The following is a 21,724-nucleotide window of genomic DNA, read 5'->3' as shown; positions in this document are numbered from 1 at the left end:
ACAAAGTTTTCTAATCTAAGTTTGCTGCTGGTTTCTTTACTATTTCAGTTTTTAATTACTCTTTTTTTTTTTTGTGTGTTTTTTTGTTTCTTTCTTTCTTTCGTAACTTTCTAAAACTTCTTAAGTCATATGATTTATGACTAAGATGGCTGGTTAACAGATGCTTGTACACATCTTAAATTAGTAGCTACAATAATTGACCGTTGGCCAAAAAAAAAACTCTTAAAAACAAAAATATAAAAAATTCTTAGAAGAGGAAAGAGAGATAGAACAATAAAGAACGAAATAAAAAAAACCAACAAAGTTGGAACCAGTTTTCTTTTATTATAGTTTAACCAGAAAAATTAAACCTTGATAGCCAATTGTTAGATTTGCCGGTTTTGGGCTATTAATTGACTTGAATTGGCTACAGCAACAACGACAACAACAAAACAAAAGATAGATATATAGAATCGATCAATAAATGGAATGAGTGGAAAGTTGCGGCCAATTGGCTATGCTTTCAGTGTTAATCGTTTTTTGGCCCAAAAAAAGGGTCGCAGCCAAAATCGACTCCTCCTCCTGCTCGCTCCTCCTCGCACTACTGTTCTTAAGCCTCATCCACTTAGTTTGTTAAATTTTGAAAAAGCCATGAACCTTGAACCAAAAAGTACATAGAAAAACTAAACGTAAAAACAAAGCAAAAATAAAAAAATGACTTGGCTTGGCTACTTATTGTTATTATTATTATTTCGGGGTTGAGTTGGCCAAAAAAAAAAAAAAACAAAACAACAAAGTTGCTCAAGCAGCCAACCAACTGACAACTGTCTAGATAGTAGAAAGAGACACAAAGTTAGACAAATAGTGTCAAGTTTAAATTTTTTTTGTACAGTGAAACCTCGATATAACGAATCTGAGGGGGATCGCAAAATTATTCGTTATATCTATTGATTCGCTATAGGTACTGAAATGTAAGACCTTAGTCCTTTCAAGGGACTTAACAAAAAATTCGTTATATTGGGTTTTTCGTTATAACGAAGTTCGTTATATCGAGGTTTCACTGTACTTTGTTTTATGGCATCTGTCAAAATGTCGCAGTTTTTTTGTTGCCTTATTTTAGTTTATATCTAGGTATAATCTGATAAAAATGAATTTGAATGGAATGGAGTTTGCCGAAGTTGTTACAATTCCATTAAATGCTTAAGCCCTTAAGCCGCATTGATTGAAAATGCTTCTATTAACAAGATTTCCATCCCAATGGCAAAGTGATTTGAATCTATATCAATATCAATTTGATATACTCTTTTCCCTTATTTCCCGCTCAACTGTTGACATAATGACAAAAGATTACAAATGCAAATAAAACAAGCAAGCAGACATTGAAACAGGTAAAAATCGAGCCGGCATTTGTGTCATATGATATGTAAGGTCATTAGTCATTGGCATAGTCGCTCTCGCAATTGTTCTATATACGAGGGTTATATCATAAGTTTGTTTCTCATAATAATGACAAAATTAGTCAAAGTTCTCACAGAAGACTCTATTATATTATATGTTCATGTCATTCGACCACAAACTTACGAATCTAGCCTCGCTTACATGCATTTATACTGTGTGTTTATACAAATGTACATATATAGACTTAAATCCACTTGGCTTTAAGCAAGAAAAACAAACAACAACAAAAAAACATCAGACAGCTGCAGACCCTTTTGGGCTTTCTGTCAAGCCAATTAGAAGTACTACAAATGAGCAGAAAACAAAAGGCGTCCTAATTAGTTTCTCAGCCCCTCTTCGCCGATAGACCGTTGCAGTGGGGCACTCAAAACCCCCCAAAAAAGACAAAAAAGGCTACAAACTTTTTTTTAGGCGATGGCCTTCAAGCCAAAACCCTCAAGAGAGCACTTGTTACTTTTATTCAAGGTGCCAGAAACAGGGGAAAATACATATTTAAGTAACAATACTTACAATTTTATTTTTTGTGAGTTTTTGTTTATATTGCTGTTGTTGTTGTCTATTTGCAGCGCCATTTCAATGCAATTGCCATGGCAATGCAATTTAGGTTTTAATGTTTCTAGCCTCTTTGTGATTGTATCTATGGTTGTAGCTGCAGATGTTATTGTTGTTGTTGTTTTTGTTATTGTTGCTTGACTTTCGCGAACTAAGTGTCTGCAATTTCAGTTTCAATTTAACCAATTTTACCATGACCTTTTTTTGTTGTTGTTGTTGTTGCTGTATTTCTACTTTGCATTTTGGCTAGTTGGCCAATTGTTTTTTGTTTTTGGTTGTTTGTTGTTATCCCATCCCTCTCCAACCCATTAGCAAACAGTGTGTGTGTGAGAGAGAGGGAAAAGCAAACAAAATGAAAATTGGTGCTAAATTATGCCGGAACTGAACCAAGTCGAACTAAACTGAACTAAGCTAAGCGCGCACCATATTCACATTCGATTTCCTTGGTCATGCGAGAGAGCACTTTTACTTCTATATACCTACTTGCATACATATTGTTTTGTTCGATTGTGCAATTGAAGAGAGATTGTACATAACGTATGTTAATCCTAAAAAGAAAACCCATTAAAATCAAAAACAATGGCCAAGACAATTATTTTATGGTTTGCTTGAGAAAAATCCATAAATGCACCATGAATATAAAACGGAGATTTAAGAAATGACAATTTTAAATTTGAATTTGGGTCATAATAGAGGGTTGGGGGAACTTATAAGTCGTTGGTCCTTCCAGAATCGGCTTTCTAGCCCAAGCTACAATACTTTGCGTATTTACTTTTAAATCAAATAAATAATTCCAAAATGTAGTTTGTGGACTTCGAAAGTATGAAAATTGCAAAGAAATTATTATAAAAGCCATTTCACCAATCAATCTAGCGTCTCCACCTACTTGGCAATATTTTTACGATTAATTTAAGTACAACATGACCAAGCATAAAACTATTTCAGCTCCATTAGCAGAGATCTGAAGTGTATGAACGATAAGATTTTTGTGCAAAATCATGCCAAAGAGAAGCTGCCTGTAAAATCCTTTTATTTCATGGTTTAACATGCCGAATTATTAACTGGCCAATACCTTTCCTTTTTTCATCTATCTCATTGTGTGTCTGTCGGTATGACTGAGGAGGTTTGTAATTAAAACTGAAATCCTCATTTCACAATCACAATAATGTGTCAGGCATGCATTGTGGAAAAAAGGAAGCTTATCTCAAAGTGACGACAGACTGGGAAAGTAGTCGCGTCTTCGCCTGCTAATGAAAATATTAACCTTATAATGAAATTAATATTTCTGCCTTGGCCATGGACATGGACATGGCTGGCCGGCCGGCCAACATGATGAAACTCATTTGAAAGAAAATGCCAAGCGAAAGTGTTGAACGTTAATTTTTAACCAAAGAGTTGTGGTAGTACGCATTTGGCGGGCCAGAGCGTCAATCAACGTTGTCGCCGCTGTCAGCCAAAGACCGAAGCCAACTCGAGACCGAGTCCGAGCCTGGCTGAAACTAGCCAAGTGATGGCGTCTGAGTTCATATTCATTCACTCGAACTAGCTGCAATGGTGTATAGACTTTCGAAAGCAATTTAGCATTTGTTAATGAAACTTAAATAATGCTCCAAATAAGCAAATGGCAATCAAAAGTTATTATGTGCATATAAAGCTTTATTAACAACTGTCTGTCATATACAATAGTTTTTTTTTTTGCTTTTTGTTTTGCTCCACCAGTAAGATTCCCCCACTCCCAACTCTTGTGCTCAGTCAGCTGGTTGTTTTACACCAGAAAAACCGACAATACAAAAAAAAATCGTACAAAAATAAGGGGAGCCAAAGTTTTGCATTCGGTGTTGGTTTTTGTGTTTGTTTTTTGACGTGTCGAGGCTTGCGGCCAACTGAATACAACAACAACAATCTTTTTACAATCGCCCTTCAATGGAGGTTGCTGCTCAGCTAACTGACAGCTCTTTTAGCTGGGCTCTAGCTATTCCCAAAGCCGCCAAGCCAAGCCGAGCCGAGTCGAGTTGAGCCGGCTGTTGTATTGTTCAGTCGCCCGTTTATAATGTAACCACAGTTTATTTTCCACAATTTTTTTTGTCTTTCTCTCTCTCCCCCCATTTTGAAACATATAATTTTTCTGTGTCTCCTGGCAAGTATAGTATTACCTTTTGATATGCTACACTTACAATAGGCGCTATGCCCATTGACAATAACAATATATGCGAGGTTATTATCTAAATAAAGTTTAAATAATTTGTATCGAAAATGTGTTTTATTTTATTTTTGGAGGGGGTGGGGAACTCTGGCGACATTTATATTAATTTAATATTCGTCTTCTTAATGCTATTGTTCAAATGGAATTCTATTTATTAATAATTATATTTTCTGCTCTTTGCCTTAAACGTGTATTTATTTAGAATGTAGATATCAAACGGCTTTCAATCTTGTGATTATTAACTTGTATTAGCTGAATAGAATTGAATATCACAAAGTGATTAAAGCGGTTTGTTAGTATTGACTTTCTAGTGAAAGTAGTTAAGGTTATCTAGTAGCTTGTAAGACATAAAGGCCAAAACATGAGGTACATCTTCTTATAGACACTTCCTTCTGTGCCTTCTTCCTGCTTCGGATCGGTTGTCCTTCAGCAGTTTCTCCTTTGCGGTGTTCTACCTTTCATGTGGTTTGGGCATGGATCTCTTCAGTATATATGTAAATGGACTCCAATGACTTTAGGGACTTGGCTTTTGGCTAGTGGTTAGATGTGACACGTTGCAGTTGCCTTAAATGAAAGTGTTGCGGTTAGACGACCACCAAACAACGAGCGAGCACTCACCCTTCTGGCAAGTTGACTCGTCGAGCAACCAAACAATAATTTATTAAAAATAATGGAAATGGTAGGAAAAACAAAAAGAATTACTAATCCATTGCATTGTCTTTGGTATATGTGTGTGTGACTATGACCAAAGTGCAATTGTTGTTGGGGGCCCTTCCGTTTTGAAAAATTTGTATTTAAAAACTTTCATGGTGGCTGGACGCCAGGCAAAAGCAAAACCAAAACCGTTCGATGCTGCACCGATAATAAATTTTCCTCATTGTTGACTGCCCACACATACATACGCTTATACAGTACACAGACTGACTGAATGAGTAGGTATACATATACATATGTACATGTATATAGCATCATCATAATAAATTTCGCCTGATGTACGACGATAGTTGATGTTGGCTGGCTATCTGACTATCTGGCTGGTTGTTGGTAAGGTACTTTAATAAGCAAAGTGCTTGGGCTGGTCGCTTGGCTGGTTAAGAGAGATACCTTGGCTACTGTGTGTATGTGAGTGTGTTTGTCCACTTGGCCGCTTGCAACCTGCAGTCAAGTTTATTGAACCTCTCCCTCCTCAATCCTCTGAACGAGGCAGTAGCAGGAGCTGCAAATAAGTTAAATGCCTTCAAGTGTTAGTTTGCTGGCTATTTTTATATATTAAATTAATTTTTTTTCTTGTTTTATTTCCCCATCTCAGTAGTCGTTGGGGGCATTATTCAAGCGTTAATTTGCATGCGTCAATGTTGGTGTCCCTCTGTCTTTTGTCTTGTGTCTTGTGGTGTGTCTCTATGACTAAGCGTCGCATATTTCCGCCTTCATATTCAAGCGGGCTAAGATATAGTATGTAGTACTTACTCGCATGTACGTGGTTGCCACTGACACGTACATGAGGCCATATCATTAATAAAATATATATATACTTGTATATATAAAGGTGTTAATTAGTAGCTCTGTTGCATGGTTAATAACTGGGACGTTATAAAGAGACGAAGAGAAATCCAACTATTTGGCAATCTGTGTGTGGGTCATACTTAATCATAATGGCATCGCATTAGCATTACATTATCCGACATACGACTGTATTATTATAATTAGAAATTATTCTAATGCAATTTTCACATTACTCACCCACATAGTTCACTCAATTGAATTAAATACAAATGTCGGCAGAATTTTTGCAACGAAATCATTTAAATAAAGCTCTTACCAAAAGTAGTTGTTATTTCTCCAAAAACCTCTACTGACTGAGCTAAATAGAGTCACTAAAAGTGTAAGTCTTGTTTGATAAGAAAGAAATTTGTAGCTTGATTCACGAATTTTGACAATTTTTCAACTGAATTTTTTAAGACAAACTAGAAATTACTTGTTAACTTTCTTCTTGGCACTTGAAAGAACCAAAAAAAACTCATTCACTATTTACTCATCATGATGAAATACTAGGTTTCACTTTCATTTGACTTTATGTACTCGTCGTATATAAAGTTCACTGCTCTTGACTGCCCTTTTGATGTAGTTGTAGTTGCATTTCTTTCTTGTTTGGCTTTTTTTCTTTTCTTTTCTTTTCTTTCTATTTCATTATAATTTGTAGTTTATTGTTTTTTCATTTTCTTTTTCATTTTGGCATGCAAATTACCTTCATGTTGCCAGCCTACTAAATTGCCTAGCCCTGGCAGCAAAAACTCAGAAAAAAATGTTGAATGAAATATTTTCACTTGCTGTGCAACCAAAACTGAAATAATAACTTTATTGTTTTACCGCATGCCCTTGGCATGGGCAATCGCATCGTCACATCTTGGGCATAACCACAATGTGAACGCTTTGGAATTTACGCAGAAAATCACAATATTTGAAGTGTATCACAAGCTATTTAGCTTGAAAAAGTACTTGTTGATCTTCTGTTCATTAAATGTCCAATCAGTTTTATAAATGTATGGTAAAAATATAGCAAATCTTTGTAATATTCTTGATGTAATTACTTATTTACTTCTTTAGTTGGTTAAAAGCTTTAAAGTTAAAGATAAGATAAATGGAATTCTAGAATAAGAAGAGTGTACATAACTAAGTTTTGGCTTGTTGCCACTCGTTGTTGCCTTAACTAGATGCAACTGTTGCCACTACTCCATTTGTGTTAGTTTGTCCAGCTGTTTGTTGTGTGCCTGTTTTTGTTTTGTAGCATTCCCCATGTTGCGCATTGTGTTACACATACGCCCCGTTGGCGGTGGCAGTGCATTTATGAACTCATTTCATTTCTTTTCTTTGCCAGATACATAAGAGCAAGTTTACTTAAGAGACGTGTTCAGAATTAGCACAGCAACATGTCTATAAATAAAATCTAGCAAAAAGCATGTATTTGCCTGCAATTGTTGTTTGAGTGTATTTGTCGGTTTTATCCATGATCAGCTATCACATTTATTTGTTGGTAATCGTTATTAATAGATGGGGCAATTACACCATCCTGAGGCGAAGGTAACTTAGTAATGGTTTAACTACCTATCCAACTGTTTTTACTAGGTACTCACTTGTTGATGTATAAATAAAAAAGAGATTGCATGTTGTTGTAGTTGTAGTTGTTCACAAACAATAAAAAGTTTATTAAAAATGTACACAGATATATAATTGTATATGTGACTTTGGCTACAACAACAACCATCAAAAGCAATAAATAAAAGCAACAGCAGCGTCCGCAGTCGCGTTGTGCTCAATTAATTCGCCAGGTTTGTTTGCATGGCAGAAATTAATGTTGAAATTAAAAAATATTTGCCACTGCAAATCACGACTTAGAAATCATGCAAACGAACTGCTAAAACAACAAATTGCGAAAATGCATTTCAAATTGAAAATCAACTTGAAGAGCAATGAGCAGCGGCTGCGGCGGCAGCAGCAAAAAAAACATACTTAAAACAAAAACTCAGCGGCATGCTAAAAGGTCATTGTCTGCCAATCCGTAGCGAGAAACCGCAGAAGACAAGAGCAACACAAAAAATCAAAACTTGAGCTTTATTATCAGATTATTAAATACAAAGCAGGCAGCTGGTCTCTCAATACTACATACACTCTGGTGTTTGTGGTTTTTATTGTTCATACCCTCCCCTGAATACCCTTTCAGAGATAGGCATATTCACTTTGATAAAAACACTTTAAAAATCTGTTTACCCATATTCCTGTTGGGTTCTCTCTATGGGTTAAATCAACTGTTTTCTCCGCACTTGGGGTTTCCGTTTACCTACTAATGTTCCTATAAAAGCGTTTACCTCACATTCTTATACACTTCTTTTACAGGGTATAAAGAGATAGATATTCATAGCGACTGGTAATTGGCTCTTTGTGTTTAAAGTTAACTAACCCTGCCTTCTTGCCTGCTATTTCTTTTTGCTTAAAATTTATAATTATTTTTTCTGCTATTTCAATCAAATGATTGGGTTTTTTGTTTGGTTCGGTTTTTATTTTTGAAAGGTGGCAAAGTTCTGCTTCCCTCTCAAAACTTCTGAAGGTTTTTTTTGTGTGTTCCATTCAAGTTAGTCATTGTTTGGTATTATCTCTGATATGCAGCTGAGATTTTAATAACTGGTAATCATTATGAAACTAAAATTACTGCTGTTTTTTTGTTTTGGTCTTAGCTGCATTTAGCTACAATTTAGTCTTAAGCGACAGCAGCTTAATGTCTCATTCGAGGCAGTTCCAGCAAGGCCTTGGGAAATCTCTGACAAAACAATGGCACATTAACGGCGGCTTATAACAGTTGTCTGTGTCTGTGCTCAGTGCATTTGAGCCCGGCTTTTATCAGTGGTTTGGATGGAATGGGATGGACGGGCGGTTGCTTAGTCGGCCTATACCATTACCAGTCGGCTTCATTTTCACTTTACGTTGGAGCTTTTCATTAACACATTCGAGTCGTTGAAAAGGAATTTCACTTTCACACATGTCAGATTTTGTTGTCATGAATTGTGATTGATTTTTGAGACTTTAGACAAAGTTTTAAAATTTGGCATAAGTGAAAAAATCTACATCCTGCTGGAGAAGAAAAAACAAAATTTAATAATATTTTTTGAATTGATTTTAATGCGATAAATGGATGGCTGAAGGAGAAAGGAAATTTTTAAAATGTTTTATCGTAAATTTTTCTATTTAATATTATCCGTTTGGCCTACAGTAACCAAAAGAAAGTCAAAACTTAATATCACAATATCTATTCAAGTAATATAAAATCTACGGAAAACCTATTTTGAAACGTTTTAAAACCTCTTTTTAAATCTCTGCAAATCCTTTACGAATCAAGCTCTCGTTTGCGTTTGACATTCACTTTCTCACATTATTTGATCGGTTTAATAACTAGTAAAAAGAAAAAAACATGATTCAAAGTCATTTGACATTAAACCTACAGTCTGATTGAATTGCTGTCATTAATTTGGTGTCTAAATGTACAATTTACAATAGTTTTTTTCTCTTTTTTTTTTTTTTTTTTTTTTTGTTGCTGTTGTCGGAATGTATCCTTCAAGTTTCATGTTGTCATCCTCGCACCGTTTGACGTCAACATTGAATGTTTGGTCGATATGATTGAGTATGGAAAATTTTCCTATGACTTTTGAGTGACATTTTCCGTTGAGCGCAAAAGTGAAAAGTTGTTATTATAAATTTTCATTCACGATGAAAATGCTGTTAAAAGTTACGGCCTCTTGCTGACCAGTTGATATTGATAGAGCTCAGAAACTGGAGGTGGAGAAATAAGTCTTACAATGACATTGTGCGCGATTACTTTTAAAAATTTGTTTTTGCATCAAATTTTATGCATATCACTTAAACTATATGTATAAAGTTTTAGCTTTTCTTGGTTTTTTTTTTTTGCAACCATTTTGGTTAGTTTAACCTTCACATTTTTGTAGACGGTGTTGCTTTTTATAATAAATAATTAGTGTTGTTTTTTTTGTTTCTTCAACATTATAATTAACTAAGTTTTAATTGCCGGAAGCAATGATCAGATCAGGTGTGTTAGGTGTTTGTTGTTTCTCTCTTGTTTTTTATACCCTCCGAGTAGGGCTTATTTATACAAGCAAAAGTGGTGAGTATATATTATTGATCAATTAATGAAAATCATCTGAGCTTTTATTCTAATGCAAGGTTCTCCTTGAACTATTCCAAAATTTAATCCCTAACACCAAATGGCATTACAATTAGTTTTTTTTTAAGGGTATTTCCCAGTCGTCGCTTTGACTTAAAGTAATTTAGTTTTTGTAGCTTTTCAATTTCATTTAAATAAGGCACACTAATGCCTGTCTGTAGACTCATTTATCAAATTGTAAAAGCAAACGATCGCTCGCAAAAACCTTTCCCATAATTAAATTAAACAGTTGCCATTAATAATTGTCATGGCTCGGGTTCAGCCCGCGAGACGACATTACTTCCTCGGCCCATATATAGAGGTACTATTTGTATGTATTTGTATGTTATTCCGAAATGTCTCGAAACTATAAATTCGAACGGGGCAAATAACAAAACATAATAATCCATGTGACAATCAGACAAACGAAAATTAACCATCAGACCATTTATGAAACACACAAATGTCAGGAGAAGAGAAGCCGCACACAACTAGTCGCTAGACCGACCCCTCCCCTTAAACGTCTCACCTGTTCGACTGGCGACTGGCCCAGGTACTTACAATTCAATTGAATTCGCATTCAATGGAAATTGGGAATTGGAACCAGCAAGGCTGAAGCCAAATGTGGGCAACTCTAGACACACACGCGATTCGCGTCAATCTAACAAAAATTATGTAAATTTGCTTTCTTAAAAAATCGACTCGATTGGCTATGGCGGTGGCGATCCAGACGGCATCTGAATATGTGTGGCAGACAGTTAAATTGATTTTATTTCACAAATACATACACTTACATGTAACCAACTCTAAAACGAGGTGTTTAACTAAAGTTGTTCAGCTAAATTTGTTGAAATTTTGATCCATAGAAAAATAATCAAACATTTAACACAAAAAATAATGTGAAATGAATAACTTTTAATTAAACAAATCAACAACTAGCAACTCTTAAGCTTTCCCTCGCTGTCTTACTTTACTTGAGTTTGCCTCAAGCAATAATATTTTGTTTTTTACCAAATTTGGCAGTTAAAATTTGTAAATGATTAAAACATTGACTGTAATTAAATAATTGCTTTAATAAATTTATAAAAAAGTAAACACAAGTGATCACTTTTAGGTGTGTGTGTTTGTGTATCTGTGAGAGGTCATTGAACAACAAGAATAATTGATTGCCAACGTTATCTTCTTGATTGGAGTATGCTGGAAAATAGTTTCAATTCCTTTGCTCATCCATTATCTCATAGTCTGTGGCAGCATTTCTAATTCAGTTCACTCTGTGTGATCTAATGATCACTTCAGTATAACAAGTTTATCAGTTTTTGAAGTTGTTGTGACCGACTGGGCTATAAAACCCACTCATCATCATCATCTCCACTCCAGATCGTCTTCGTCTACTTTGCGACGTCGCACGCATCTTTTTGTGCCAAATGCCAGAGAGATACAAAAGCTTTTTTCCACTTTTTGTTTATTTTTTTGCCGAAAATCTATTCTCCATCCACAAAGACGTCACAAAACAATGAAAAATCAAAGTTTTAATGACTGGAAAAAAAGCATAAAAGATTCATGGCTCATAATTCATTTGGTCTGGCGCGGCAGTATTAACGTGATTGCGCACTATCTTTTTTTCTAGCCATGGCCAAAAGGCCACTTCACACTATCGACGGTGTTTTATCGGTCGGTTTTGATTTTAACGGCCAAAAATTTACCAGTTTCGCTCGAAATGGCAAAACGAAATGCCATTTTAACCTAAGGACATAGTCCAATTTGTTCTCCCTACTGTTTCTTTAACCTCACTCACTTGAAAACCCCAAAAAATAAAAACCCACACTATAAATGTAAAATATAAATATGAAGATCGTAAAAATTTTCTAAGCTCATTATTTGCTCATAATTTTACCCATTGGCCGGCAGGGCCAAACAAAAATAGTATAAAAAATAATTTTTATTTTTATTTCTTTTTTGTTTGTTGCTTTCTGATGACAAAGTGAAAGTTTTTTCTACTGTCTTTGCGACTGCAAAGCGTAACAACTAAACAAAAGCTGCGGGCCATATAGATAAATAGATATAGTTATGTATATATGTATGTATATGCATATTTATATTGTTTATATATATAGCCTAGTTTGTCGGCATGTCAAAGATCATCTCCGAAAAATGCTGTGTGTAGGTTCACAATATTTGTCACATCATGTTAAAGTAAGGAAAACAATTTGTTGAGAGCTTGATAATGGGACAAGGAGAATGGATATATAAATGTAAGCTTAAGGAGTGTTCCTCTAGTGTATTAGTTTTCAGCATCTACTTAGAGTAACTAAAGCATAAACCAGACCTAAATTCAAAGCGAATAAGGGAAGACAGATAAAAATATTGGTTAGTTTCACAAAACTTCAAGTTGTTTGAATACACTTTTTTAAGGGTTGTTACTAGGTAAATATATTGATACCCACCGCATCATATCGTCCACTGGCGAATATATTTATAGATATAAATGTTGATAAGATATTTTTTGTATGCCAAAAACGGGGATTCATTCGATTATTATGCGGTTTGTTAATTACTAAGTTTCTTGTCCCAGCTCATTTTTTGCGATGGATATTAAGCGATGTTAACTTGTTTGACATATGTGACTAGACTTTCAATGCAAATTGTTTCAATTTTTATCTTGGAAAGAATTTATTGCATATTTAGCCTAGAAAGTTGATAGATTTCAAACAATTATCTTCTAAATGTGTTAATAGAAGCATTATTTTTGATCTAGTTAATTGATATTGCAATAGTAATAATGACGTAAAATATAGTTTTAGCATTTTATATTTACATAAGAAATGCTAGTTATTTCAATGAATTATAAATTTCACTCAATTGTCACTCCCTCGTTCACTCTTTCTATTATTATTATTATAGTATAGTGAATCACAATAAACCTTATCGAATATCAGCTAATGTACACAATCTTGTTATGTACATATATACATACATACGTATCAGCCGGGGCAAGTTTCAAGCTAAGGCAAATATTGTTTTGCCAATTGTTTTATCAGCTTAACCATTTTTCTGATAAGCCATAAAAAGTCAAAAGCATTGAATGCGCTTTTAAATTGCGTCGCCATATATGGATCACTTAGTTTCAAATGAATGCAAAATAATGTGTGTGGTTCCAATTTAATGATGAAGTATGCGATGTACGGATAAATGTATACATACATACATAGTAGATTTATATTATACAGGTGGGCGCAGCGCCAACAGTTTTAATGGCATCAAGTCGAGCTCCACTCTGGGGCTGAGACTGGGGCTGGGTCTAGAGATACCACAAACTGGGACTGTGGATTGTGCATGGGCCGGTTCGGTTCAATTTAGTGCTGACAAACTGCACATAATAAATATAATATGTATTTTGTATAAAATAAATCAGAGCTGAAAGTGAAACGTACCGGATGTTTGGAAGATTGACAAAACGTTTTTTCTATCTCGCTCTCTCTGTCCGCGCAGTAAAACGAATCGTTACTGAAACTATCTATCGATCGATCGATTGCTTGGATCGATGAATTGCTACGTTCATTTTATGCTCTATCTCCCTCTCATTCAGTGTATATGTATATATCTCTGGTTGGATGCATTGACAGATTGTTGTAAAAGCTGGGATGCATAATCGCACAATCGTGCAGTCATTGGCACATTAAAACCAACCGGGGCACGTTCAAGAGAGCAATACGAGTTTATATGTGTATACAAACACAACTAACTCAGTCTATTTTTGTGTTGTGTTGGCTCTTCTTTTGTAAAAGTGCAATGAACAGCAAAATTAATGCGGAAAAGGGCGTGGATTGGATGAATGTATGTTTGGCTGGGACTAATGTTTGTTTCCCCATTTGTTTTTGTTTGTTTTTGGGACGGTTTTGGGGATAGAAGGGAAGGGTTCTCCATAACCAAGTGGCCAGCTGGCTCCAACTTATTGGACTCATTGAAATCAAAGACGTTGGCAGAATTTGCAACAGAGACGTGCAAAGTTGACAAAGTGGCCAACTTCCGGTCAACAGTAATCAATGACAGCGCCATTTGTTGCTGCGCCTCAGTAATCGCGTGACCAGCGGGCGACTCTCAAATTATTGTGCCGCCATGCTAATTAACAGAACGAGCGAACAAAAGTGTGAAAATTGTGTGAAAGTGGTGTCCGAATGGCCACGACAACGTCGACAACGACGTCTCGACGTCCAGCGATGGCGAACAATGAAATATTGACAAAAGTTAAAAGCAAAATGCAACCTCTGGTCAAGATTCGACTTACAACAAAACTCTCTATTGCTGGGGCCTTTTGGGCCCCTCGGCCATTTTCACATGAGAGACGGGGACGGAAGAGGGGGAAAAATCGATTAGAAATCGTTGGCAAATGACAGCAAGAGGTGTGCCCCGTTGGCCATAATAGACAGACTGAAAGACAGTGTCGACGTTATTGTGCGATAGCTTATAAGCTCTTCCATGACTGCCGGCAACAGGAGTTCCCCAAGGATAAATATGTATATATACACATATAAATGTATATATCGCAGACAGAGGGACTGACAGCGCCCATGGGAATAACCAATTTATAAACGTTTATCATCGTCATCATCATCATAAGAAAAAAAAAAAAATTACAGGCGAAAGTTATTGTATATAGAAAACTCTTTTCTATTAAATGAGTTTTAGTTTATTTACTGACTTCAAGCAATTCAATTTACTTACCGAAAAAAGAAGCAAAATGCAATTAAATTCCATAAAGTAGTTAATTAATTTAATGCAAAGTGGCGTACAACGGTCGAATCGGTCCACTAACCAACAGCAACAACCAACAACTGACCATTGACCATGCACAGTGGGCAAAAAGAACTCGAGCAGCAAGTACTTTTTATCGTAATCGACAGAAATGAGAACAAACTGTTAGTTAAATATGTCATTTTAATTATATTTTCAGAAGGCAACCTTTGGAAATATGTTACAGGTTGTAATTTAGCTTAAGAATGGGGCTTCAATAAATGGCAGAAAACATTTCAAAATAACAAATTGAAATCAGATTAAATAAATTATATAAATGATTACGTACCTTGTACACTGGAAAGTTGTATTCTTAAATTGTTTTGCTTTTGATAAGCTTGAGTTAACTTGTATTAATAACAGACACACTGCTGAAATGGCTCTTCAAGATTGTATTTCCATATCTAACCCTTAAATAATTATTTGTAATGAAAACCGACAACTTTAGCTATCAATATGAGTAAATAAAGTTAAACCCACTATCGACCTACGATCAAAGCTTATATCATAGGTTTGTGGCAGCACTTCCTAGTTTAACATAATTTTTTATTATGGTTAAGCAACATCTTCTTTAACTCAAGATCGAGATAAAGAGATATATTTCTTTTCGCCAGTTTAATTAACTGTCTTTGGCTTTTGTGTCGCATGGTTTTTGCCACAGTGTGTGCCTTGGCTTGACTTCTTTTGATATGTTAACCAAGTTGTTATTAAGTTTTTGGCCAGTTTCATGCTGCATAATTTATGTGCTTAATTAAATGTGTTTTTTTTTCTTTCTTTTCTTTGCGGAACATTTTTTCTTTTATCTTGTTGCATAATATCAGCTGCTGTAGTGCAATGTGTTTAATGGGCTTTATAAATAATAATAATTTCATATTTTGTTATTTTTTTTTGATTATAGCAAAAGGCAATTGGTCTGGGTTTCTGGCAGTGGCAGTCGTGCATAAAGTGAGTGCAATAGGAATTATGGGAAATTAGAGCTGGAGCATGGGAAATCAGGCTAATATAATTCATAAATCATATCTATATGAATTCCAATTTATTGCATTGATTGTTTACTGCAATTTTAAAATAATTTTTGGTTCTAAACTATGGTAGGTTAATAGCAGTTACCTTAATAGTTTTTCGAAATATTTAAATAAACCATTAACAATCTAATTGCCACTTGGCATTGATACGGAAATGTACATTCCTTTTTGTTTACAACTAAAGTATTTCCACTATAATTACCCATTCCAATTAAAAGCGGAAGTAAGCTTAAGGGATAAACCCTTATGTGTGACCTTCAATTTGCCTCATGACAACAACAACTACAGCAACAAATAATAATGGTTAGAAATATTATTTCATAAATTTAGCTTGACTAAACAAAGGTGGAACAACAAATAATTGAGACAACTACAACACAAAAAAATAAAAATAAAGTTCCAGGAGGTAAGAAAACAAAGAGAAGAGGAAATTTGACAGCTTAAGTTTTTGTCAGATGTCCGACGAGAAGAAAAAGAAACAAACCAAGAAACGATTTAAGTTGCAACAGCTGTTGTTGTTTTTTTTGCTGATGCTGGTTGTGTTGCAGCAACTCCTTGTGTATTTTTGGGCACCTTTTTGTAAAGCGTCGAACAAATAATGGTTAATTTAATTACAACACTTGCGTTTCGTCGCTGTTCCGTTGAGTGCTGCTGCTGCTGGTGGTGGTGCGACTGTGCGACGATTACCAAAGTTGCCAAGCATCAAAACGAAATAGACACAGACAAAAAAAAAAAAAAAACACATTAGACAATTGCCGGTACCCAAAAATGTTGGTTGGTCTTTAAATGATTGCCACATGTGGAAAATTATGTGTTGCAAACATTGTTAAACAAAAAAAATTGAGTCTCTTGGATGAAAAACATGAAAAATGAAAATACGACCAACTAATGGCGCCTAAACAGTTTTTATTCCTTTTTTTTTGGCGTGGCCCGAGGCAGGCAAGAGTTGCAGATGTTTAGATTTGACTGCAGGCTTTAGGCTTTTGCTATTGTACTGACACTGCACAACTAACTTGGCCGATAGGAAAAACGCATGAAGCCTTTGGGTTGCGTCATCAGACAAGAGGCCAAACCCAAATATTCATACTCAAACATAAGTTAACATGAAACTGCATTTAAATTGAATTAAAAAAAAAAAAAAAAAAAAACATGAAATGAAATTGACTGTTTGAAAAAAATGCTACAAGTCATGCCAAATGTTACTGCAGCGACTGGTGTAATTAATAAGTACACCAAATCGTCCATATATAAATTTTCATTAAGACCCATAATTATATATGCATTTACAGAGATGTAATTGTTGTTATGCAAATGCAGAACTAATTGAAATTTCGAAAGTTACAGGGTATTTCTTATTCACATACGCTTAATAATAGTTTAGTTTATATAAACCTATTCTTGCTACAATACATAACCAAATAGAAATATACCTACTAAAATCCGTAACAGAAGCAAAAAGTGAAGCCAATTCTAACAATTTAATGGTCTAATTTAATGCCTCGACCTTTTGGTTATCCTGTTAAATATCTTACTATGACAGATTGATTCGCTTCAAGATCAAACCGATGAGGTTTTGTTGCTTCAATGTGAATATATAATACAATTTGCATATACCCAGTTCTGAGTATGTAAGAGGAATTCGTGAATGCATACAAAACACAGTTAAATGGGTAAAGCGCATTGAAAACAACGTGTTTGTTAGTTGAGGCGTTGCAATCGCAGTGCCATGTTATGTTACGTTACGTATACGCCACCCTGCCCCAACATGCCAAGTGAAAAGAAAATAATAAAGAAAGAAAAAGACATGAAATGAGGGGATGCGAACCAAAAATCGATCAAACAAACAAGTATGCCGCCAGGTCGTACAAGAAAGTTGTTGGGTAAAACAATAGCAACAACAGAAAAACAATGAAAATAGAAATAATCATAAAAAATATATATTTATGTATAAGTACATAGCTACGGTTAAATGTGGCTTTTGGGTAAGCATTTATTTATGGTTTGTCATTGTTTTAACAAGTGCCGCAGCGGTACATTTAATTGCTAAGTGTGAGTATACAACGCACACACACACAGATACACGCACACTCTTACAGGGATGTAAGGGAAACTCTTTGCAATTTAATTGATTTCTACCTTTACCCTAAATCGATTGCTTCAGCTTTTGGTTGTTTGCATGTCTTTCTGTAATAAGAGGAACGCAAAAATTTCCATTGCGTTGGTTGGTGTATATCTATAACTGGTCGATTTCTAATCCTCTCTAACAGCTGTTAGAGCTGTGGCAAGCCCAGAATTTAGTTTTTTTTTGGGTTTTTGTTTTTTGCTGGCTAGTGTTTGGGCCTCAAGTGGTGGGCAGCTTAATTGAGCGGCTCAAGTTGCTCTTCTCCGTTGCTCTGCTGTCTGCTGTCAAGAGTAGATGTTGGCGATGACGACGACGTCGCTGATGATGATGATGATCAACCCAATTGCCGGCAAGCAATAAAACTTGAAGATTCAGCAATGCGTGGCTGCCACGCAGAGCCTAGCAATGACAGTTTCGCCCACGACAATCGTCATTGGATGATAATAACGCTGAGGCACGGTGGTTCGTTAGACTAGACTCTGCAGCAGCTCCTCTGATGATAGCAAGGCGCAGCTTTTCAAAAAATACAACGCCTCGCTGCTTGAGTGGCACAAAAACACTTGTGTCGTGAAAATTTACATACGCGAGTTGATGTGAAAAGTATCTGGAGATATAATAATACAATGCCAACTTTTATATGATGTATGTACGTATGTATGTATTACCTAAGGTAACAGCTTTGCCTTTTTGGTAATTAGTGGACAGAGAGACCGTCACTCGAATCAAGTGGGGCAAAGGCCAACTTTATAAGTTAATTGTAAGCAATGAGAAATTTACAAATCAAATATGGGCAAAGCTCTCAAAACAGATGACAGAGTAAGTCGCATCGCTCGGCATTGAGTATCTACTCTTTTTCATTTTTTTCTGACAGTCGCGACGTTTCAATTGTTTGGTTTCAATTTCGTGGTTGACAATGGATTTTGCTATATAATTACATGATCTTCAATGTGACGTGGCTGGGGCAGGGGCTGAGGCTGTCACTTCCCAGGCTTGGTGAGTAGTGAGTTCGCCACGCTTCAAAGGCAAGTCGGTCAAAAAATAAGAGTATTTAATAGAGTAGGAAACAAAATAGTGAAAAGTGCATACACAAAAATTATGCAATGAAAATGAATGAATATTGTGATGACTTTTGCTTCCTGCACTGTGTCCTCTCTATCTTTCTCCCTCACACACACTCTTTGGCAATGTTAATTAGTTATTAAATAATGAACTGGCCCAACGGTAGCAGCAGCACCAGCAGCATCGCCAGCGTCAGCAGTTATAGATAGATACTGAATGAATGTGGGCCAATTTTTATGCTTCATTTGCAATGATTTTTACCATTAAGCTGACCAACTTAGCATGCAATCACCTCTTTTTTTACATTTGCTAGACAGAGAGAATCTAATGGTGGCAACCCAGTTGCCTGCTTTTGACTACCAATCGAATCGAGTATAACATATACATACACCTATATATAAATAACCATTTGTTTGTTTGATCAATAGGCAAAAAAGCCGACTCAAACTCTACTCTGGCTGGTTGCAAGTCAACAATTTATGTTTATTGCATGTGAAAGTATTTTTTCGTTCGTTATTGAGAAGCATTCTCATTTATTCTCGTTTAGTGAAAGCTTTTGCTTCACGTTGACAAACAAATCGACTCACACGAATCGAACTACTTTTACTTCATTCATGATCATGGGTCGAAGCACCACTACTACTAGCCATGGTTGCTGATGAGATCGGGGGGAGGTGGGGGCCATGCCAACAACCAACATGATTGTCACAAATTGTTGCATCGATTGTATATTGCACTTTTGCTACAATTTTCTCTGCGGGTCGTCGCCAGAGGTTTGATCAGCGGGTGATCGTCTCTTGCCGCTCTGCAATTCATCAATCATAATTTGTATGTCATTCACTAATCGTTTGGGGGCTTTGCTCCTGAACTCCAATGATTGCTTCACCATTGACGATGATGATGATAGATAAAGTACACACTCACTCAAATGGCCCAGTGAGTTTTGTGTTTTGAGAGTTAATTAGTTAGACTGCAGTTGGACGGCCCTTAGGCCTTGGGTAAAAGTGCAACAGACAATCGCCTACAGTTAATGAACAACATTTTTACCACAAGCCAGAGATTTTAACGACTTTTAAACACCCTGAAAATAGAGGTGAAGGAATATGACAACTAAAAAGTAAAGGGGATCTAATTTTATTTTCTTTCTGGTAACACTGAAAACTTCTGAGAGACTTCTTTATACTAACTAAGAATTTAGATTTGGCTAAAAGAACTGTCACACCTATAATTTTCATTTAAGATTGGCCTAGTGAGATTAAGTAGGCTCGTTGCTTATGGCTTTATTAAAAAAAATCGGTAAACTATTGCCATTAAAAATGATATTTCTATACTAAAAATTTCGTTTCCTTTCTCTTTTTACAGAATGAAGGTTTCGAACTACCCGCAACGCATGGCCTCAGTAAAACGGACGGTAGCTGCATCAGTCACGGCCATAGGCAGAGCAACGGCAGCACAAAGATCCATAGTACTAATTTACGAGCCACAGAACTGGCCATGGAGTGCCTGCCATTGAGCAGCAATGGTGCTCATCCGCATCTAATGGCCAACAGTGGTGTCGGCAGTGGTGCGGGCGCGGCGGGGACATTAGTGTCAGCTGCCTCGCCCACAACAACAGTTGTGGTAGGCGCCGCATATCCACATCATTTGCATCATCATCATCATATGAGCCATCATGTGCCGTACAGCCAAAGCTATGGCAGTCATATGGCAAACACTAACCATTCACATCACATACACAGCGAACAGACCAAATCGCTGCAGGAGCTACAGCATGAGGTTGGTGCCCTGTTGGAGTTCCGGGATCTGGTCATTGAAACATTTCCCGATCTCAAGCATAAAATGGCATCTATGTCTGGCACGCCGACGACACCCACATCCTCGGTGGGTGTCATTTTGGGCGGTAGTCACTCGGTAGGCGCTGGTGGCATCGGCGGTGGAAATATTTCTACCAATGGCGGCGGCGGTGCTGGCGGCTCCTCCTCATTAGCAACACGTCGGGAATGGGAACCGGGTATACGCATGAAACGCAAACTTTCGCACAAAGAACCGTCCACAACGTCTGTGGCAGCTGCTGCTGGGGCGACATCCTCCTCCGGTAATGAACCGTCGTCGTCCTCATCACTGACTCGCAGTCGCAGCAACTCACACAGCGGTAAGAAAGAGCCAAAGAGCGGAGAGAATAATAATGGCAGTGTTGTCCAGGACTCTGGCTTCTCAACGGAGACCAGTTCCTCCAAGGATGGACACAGTGCCTCCTCTACCAATGGTGCTATAACGGTAAGTCCAATGATTTTCTTCTCAATTAAAAGACACCCAATTCAAATCGATTTGTTCTTACTGCAGGTGGCCCTAGCATCAAATCGTTTAAGCTGTGCAGAATCTGATGATGAGCTTCTAAACCTGCTAGATGTCATACACCGTAAATCGAATCGCTTACGCGATGAAGTGGAACACCTACAGAGCAAAGAGGGGAAGATAGCCGCCGGCGTTGATGGAGGAATGACTCCACAGCAATTCCGCGATCAAGTAGAGCGCTTAAATCGTGAGGATATTAAACAATTACGTAAAGAGCGCGACAAATTGCTGGATAAGTTGGCCGAAATGGAGGCGGAGACGCTAACTGGTCGCATTAAGGCAGCCAAAATGAACGATCAGGTGGAGGAACTGATAAGCGTAAAAAAGGATCTCGAAGAGCAGCTTAAGCTGGCCATGGCTCAGAAATTGGAGTTGAGTTCGCGTGTGCAGCAATTGCAGCAACATCAGCAAAGCAAAAGCTCATCCAGGTAGGAGAATATGGAATAATTGTAATTAATTCCTTACTAAGATGT

General features: G+C 36.5%; 1 protein-coding gene across 3 annotated transcripts in view; it reads left to right on the top strand.

The window, feature by feature from the left end:
* jvl (javelin-like) overlaps nucleotides 1-21,724 on the top strand; it is a 54,165-nt gene that overhangs the window by 26,862 nt on the left and 5,579 nt on the right. For all 3 annotated transcript variants that reach the window (XR_011033637.1, XM_068301735.1, XM_068301736.1), the window contains exons 2-3: nucleotides 20,259-21,173; nucleotides 21,240-21,679. Coding sequence is in view for 2 of the 3 variants with exons in the window: in XM_068301735.1 (XP_068157836.1) it covers nucleotides 20,259-21,173; nucleotides 21,240-21,679 (1,355 nt within the window). In the remaining variant the exon portion in view is untranslated. The remainder of the gene's footprint in view (nucleotides 1-20,258; nucleotides 21,174-21,239; nucleotides 21,680-21,724) is intronic.

This window comes from Drosophila tropicalis, unplaced genomic scaffold (assembly GCF_018151085.1).
Source record: "Drosophila tropicalis isolate 14030-0801.00 unplaced genomic scaffold, ASM1815108v1 contig_878, whole genome shotgun sequence".
NCBI classification, from domain to species: Eukaryota; Metazoa; Arthropoda; class Insecta; order Diptera; family Drosophilidae; genus Drosophila; species Drosophila tropicalis.
This window is presented reverse-complemented; position numbering and strand designations above follow the sequence as displayed.